Below are 4,915 nucleotides of genomic sequence, written 5' to 3'. Positions count from 1 at the left end.
GAATTTCATTTTTCATTAAATTTTAAAAATATAATACCACTTATTTTTCATGGGCATTTAAGTCAAAAGTCAACTCTAGGTGTCAATTGACCAAAATGCCCCTCTTCGGGTCAAATTTAGATTTTTCTCGGTAACACCGATTTACTCCTTGTACCACTGATTTCTTTAATTTTTGTTTTTCATTTATACTAACTTATTAATTTTTCTTTGACATTTCCAATGTTAATTACACCTCAGTAGACCTTTAATTATGTCCTGAAAATATTTTCCCCGAGTTCCCTGTGATCCAGGGCTAGTCAACGGTCCTCTCCGTAACTTCCCGGTGCGGTCACCCATCGCTGTAGTGCCGGCTCGTTTAACTTAGCTTCATTTTCTCTCTTTCATTTGTCTTTGATTTTTCTTGCATTTTCTTCTTATTTATTTCATCATTATATGTCTGTTCATTATCACCGAAGTGTAGCTCTAGACATTCTGACTTTCCGGTGCAGACATTAGCTGTCGGAAAAATAGAATGTACAGACTACGAAAATGAGGATGTTACACATAATGTAGACCTAGTGCAGTACACTTCAGAGATGGTCCCTTTGATCAGGGAGCAATTAAAAATAGCCTTCAGCAAGTAGAAGAGCTACGCAGATCCTAAGCAAAAAGATATAGAGTTTGTGGTGGGTGACTATGTATTTCTGAAGGTCTCCCCTATGAAGGGAGTTATGAGATTTGGGAAGAAGGAGATGTTGGAACCCCGATATATAGGCCCTTTTGAGATCACGGACAGGGAGGGAGCAGTTGCTTACCAGCTGGAATTACCACCAAACCTTTCTTATGTTCACCCAGTATTCCACATTTCAATACTTAGGGAGTATGCTTCCGATTCTTCTCATGTGCTGCAACCAGACATAGTAGAGTTAAATGAGAATTTGACCTTTGTGGAGCAACTAGTAGCCATAGTAGACTATCAAATAAGACAGCTTCGATCAAGGCAGATCCCTACTGTTAAAGTCCTGTGGAGGAGTCAATCTGTGGAGGAATTTACTTGGGAGTCAAAGCAGAATATGCGCAACAAGTATCCATATTTATTTGATATATGACTCTATGTCATTGTTCTGCTTTTGTAAAATTCGAGGGCAAATTTTTTGGTAAGGGGGGAAGAATGTAACACTTAAATTTTTAAATAATTATTTTATATGTAATATATGAGTTTTGCCTTTTTTGGAGGGCCCAGGAGGGACCATATGATGTTGATGGGATATGGATTGAGGTGTATGATTTAGAAGTGTTATTTGAGCCCTTTTGCAGGTTGGGTAGGTCCTAGGTACAGGGGAAATTCTGCAAAATTTTCGGCAAAACCTAGGCTGTCTTTGACTCTTTCAAAGTTTTATTTTAAGTAAATATTAATCAGTTTGTAATGTAATTGTTTAGGTGAGTCGAGCCATCCTTTCTTCTCCGCTTAGCCACCGCAGTGACTTGTGAAGTATTGTGAGTAGATATTGATTTTATTTACAATTTTAATATTATTGTCATTATATGTGTATTAGCTACTATAGGCACGCTTTGTGTTGCATCTTTACTTAATGGTTTGATGTGGGTGTCGACTGGGGTAATTTGGAGCTGTGTGCGTGTGGTTTATTGGTGGTGGATATGGGTAGGATGGGCAAATCGGCTTGAGCTAGTCTCGCTTAAGTCCTAATTTTTTTATGATAAGTCAAGGTGAGTACGGCTTTGAGTTGATCTCACTGACCCTCGCACTTGGATTGTAAGAGAAAGTCCGGCTCGAGTTGATCTCACTGGCAGGCCTTAGATTAAGAGAGCTGTATAGGGGATCAACTCCCATATTATATTTATAGTGGTGACACACGGGTGTGTGAGTGCTCCAAATTATTCTTTGTGTGAGTATTATTGAAATTGTTTAAAATTTCTGATCTATGCTACATTTCATCCTTAAGGATACATTAATACTAGATAGTTATAGAAATTGTATGTAAAATCAATATCTTACTCTATGAGTCAAATGCTCACTCATGTTCACCTTATTTTTCATGTTACAGGAGAGCCTATTCTTGTGTTTAACCTGCTTTCTTCCTTGTAGATCCATTAGTTATTATTTCCATATTTTGTTTTGTTAAATTTGAATTCTAGATCTCTGCATGTGTAGAACCATTTTATTTAGCTTGGGATTGTAAGATTAATTAATTTGGGTTGTAACTTATTAATCTATGTATGTGTAATATGAGGATAGATGACTATGTTGGATGAAGGAGTTGGACCCCCATTTGATTTTATATTGATTGTGGATGATTATAAGGGTGAGCTGAGCTCCCCAAATGGATTTATTTTGAGATTACTGGTCAGGTGAGTTAAGAACTCTCCATTAGATGGTCCATGTTATGGTCGAACTCTGTCCGGTTAATTTCTTCAAATTGGGCTCAAATATGGCTTCATGGATGGGTTAGAGATTAGTTGGGCTTATTACGGACTTCGGGAGCCTTATGCTGACCCAAGTCCTAGTGCCATCTAGCCTGTGGGATCGGGCCATGACACTAGCAGTGAACTACTACCGGCTAATGGAGAGAGCTCAAAAATACATTTGGATGGATGATAAGCAACAATCTCTACACGAGGAAAGGAAGTCTGGGCAAAACAATGAGAAGAGGCAGAATAAGAGGAACTAAAGTTCAGATTAAAGAGGTTACAGCTAGAATAAGAACACCAAGTGGAGCAGAGAATGATTCCACAGCTACACACCCTTGAATGAGGCGAGTTCTAAAATCCTTATGTGGATATAGAAGAATGGTGAAAAGATAAAAAAGCTTAAGAGGCTTAACTCGAACACTTTAGGAAAGGAGGACAAGAGCAAGTTCTGAAGGTTCCATGAGGACCATGGTTACACCACTGATGAGTACAAGCAGCTCAAAGATGAGATTGAGAAGCTAATCAGGGATGATCAACTCCAAAGATTCACAAGGGATAGCAAACCATTAGAAAGGAGGGGATCAACCTCCGAAAGCAAAGATATAACCATCACAGAGAAGGATGATGGCTCGATTAAAGTAATCAATGTCATTATAGGTGGCTCGAGCACTAGGAAGTTTGGTAATAAGAGGCTAGTAGAGGTAAGCAATAGCAGCAATAGTCAGACAATCCTCTTAGTTGATGAGGACGAGCTAAGCAAAGAGATCATCATGTTCGGTCCTAATGACCATGAAGTAAAGCAACTACATTATGACCTTTTGGTGGTGTCTATGTAGATGAGCAGGTACACAGTATGAAGAGTGTTGATCGATACAGGAAGCTAAGTTAACCTCATCACTAAAGAAGTGTATGAGAAGTTCAGCCATAAATAGGGAAATTTGGCAAAGGTGACGTACTCATTAGTCGGCCTCAGAGATAAGACAATTCTTGTACTCAGAATCACAAATTTGGCAGTGATCATAAGCGATGAGGGGTTCGAATGCAAGATCTATACAGAATTCATGGTGGTTGATATCCCGTTATCAGACAACATTATCCTCGGTCACCCATTCCTAAGCAGCAATGGTATCATCATTAGCATGCAATTATTGTGCATGAAGCGGCCCGCTAAGGGCAGTATAGCTATTGTTTGAGGAAGTCAAAAGTCAGTGCAGGAGTACTATTAAAAGTGAACCAAAGTGGTGACAAAGGTGACTTTACCGATCGAGCTGCTGGAGAAACTAAAGAGTCAGATCTCACCAGAAACAGTCAATCAAATAATGAAAGTAGAGTCAGAAGAAGGAAAGAAAATTCGCCTCAAAACTGCACTAAGCAGGCCGAGCAAGGAAGAAGTAATTCAAACACTGAAAAATAGAATAACAACATTTGAATGGTGAACAGAAGACATGAAGGGTATAAGTTCAGCCATTATCACCAATAGGTTGAGTATGGACTCAGAAGCCAAGCCGATTAAGTAAAAGAAAAGGCGTTTCACACCTAAACATCAGAAGGTTATTGTTAAGGAAGTTAAGAAGCTATTAAATGCAGATCTGATCTTAGAAGTGAAGTACCTGACTTGGGTAGCCAATGTTATCCTAGTCAAAAAGGCGAATGGAAAATGGTAGATGTGCATGGACTATATAGATCTTAACAAAGTACGCTTGAAAGATCACTACCTGCTTCCAACCATTGACAAGTTAGTGGATGCAATAGCCAAGCACGTAGTAGTATCTGAATTCCATCAGATAGGAATGGATCTAAAAGATGAAGAAATTACTGCTTTCATGACAGACTCTAGAGTTTTCTTTTACAAGGCCATGCCATTTAGTCTCAAGAATCCAAGGCAAATTTTGAAAGGCAAAGTGGATCAAATGTTTAGAGATTTGAAGGGCAAAATCATTAAAGTATATGTTAATGACATGATCATCAAGTTTAAGAGGCTAGAAGATCACGCCAGAGACATAGCGAAAGCATTTGATGTGCTGGATAGAACAGGGATGAAATTAAACCCGAACAAGTACACCTTCAAGGTAAAGGCTGGTAAGTTCCTTGGCTTCATGATATCCGAGCGAGGAATAGAGGTAAACCCAGAAAAGATAAGAGAAATCATGGATATGCAACCATTGAGCAATATAAAGGAAGTTTAGCAGCTCAACAGATGAAGCACCACTCTTGGGAGGTTCATGAGTTGTTTGGCCAAAAATTGCCTGCCCTGCTTTCGAGTGTTGAAAGCGAAAAACATTTTCAAGTGGGGAGAAGAATGCTAGGTAGCTTTTGAAATTTTGAAGCATTTTTTTTTATCATTTCTACCATTAAATGACTCATTAAAATCGGGTGAGGTATTATTTTTATATCTTACAGTGACAAATAAGATAATAAGCTCAGTCTCAGAGAAGAAGATGGAGAGCAAAGATCAGTGTACTACATGAGTCAAGTGTTGAAGGGCTTTAAGCTTAACTACCTAATC

The 4,915-nt window shown here is 38.7% G+C and overlaps 1 protein-coding gene across 1 annotated transcript; it reads left to right on the top strand.

Annotated features, from left to right (window-relative positions):
* Positions 1-710: 710 nt before the first annotated feature.
* Positions 711-1,088, top strand: LOC131169384 (uncharacterized). Its single transcript, XM_058128604.1, has one exon. It carries the CDS (start codon positions 711-713, stop codon positions 1,086-1,088), a length of 378 nt encoding a protein of 125 aa, XP_057984587.1.
* Positions 1,089-4,915: the final 3,827 nt, after the last annotated feature.

Source organism: Hevea brasiliensis, chromosome 10, assembly GCF_030052815.1.
Source record: "Hevea brasiliensis isolate MT/VB/25A 57/8 chromosome 10, ASM3005281v1, whole genome shotgun sequence".
Lineage (NCBI taxonomy): Eukaryota > Viridiplantae > Streptophyta > Magnoliopsida > Malpighiales > Euphorbiaceae > Hevea > Hevea brasiliensis.
The sequence above is the reverse complement of the archived record's forward strand: the minus strand, read 5'-3'. Positions and strand labels throughout refer to the sequence as shown.

What these genes read in the sequence shown, in the direction of transcription:
- LOC131169384 (XM_058128604.1), top strand. Translation starts at nt 711, where the DNA reads ATGAGATTTGGGAAGAAGGAGATGTTGGAACCCCGATATATAGGCCCT.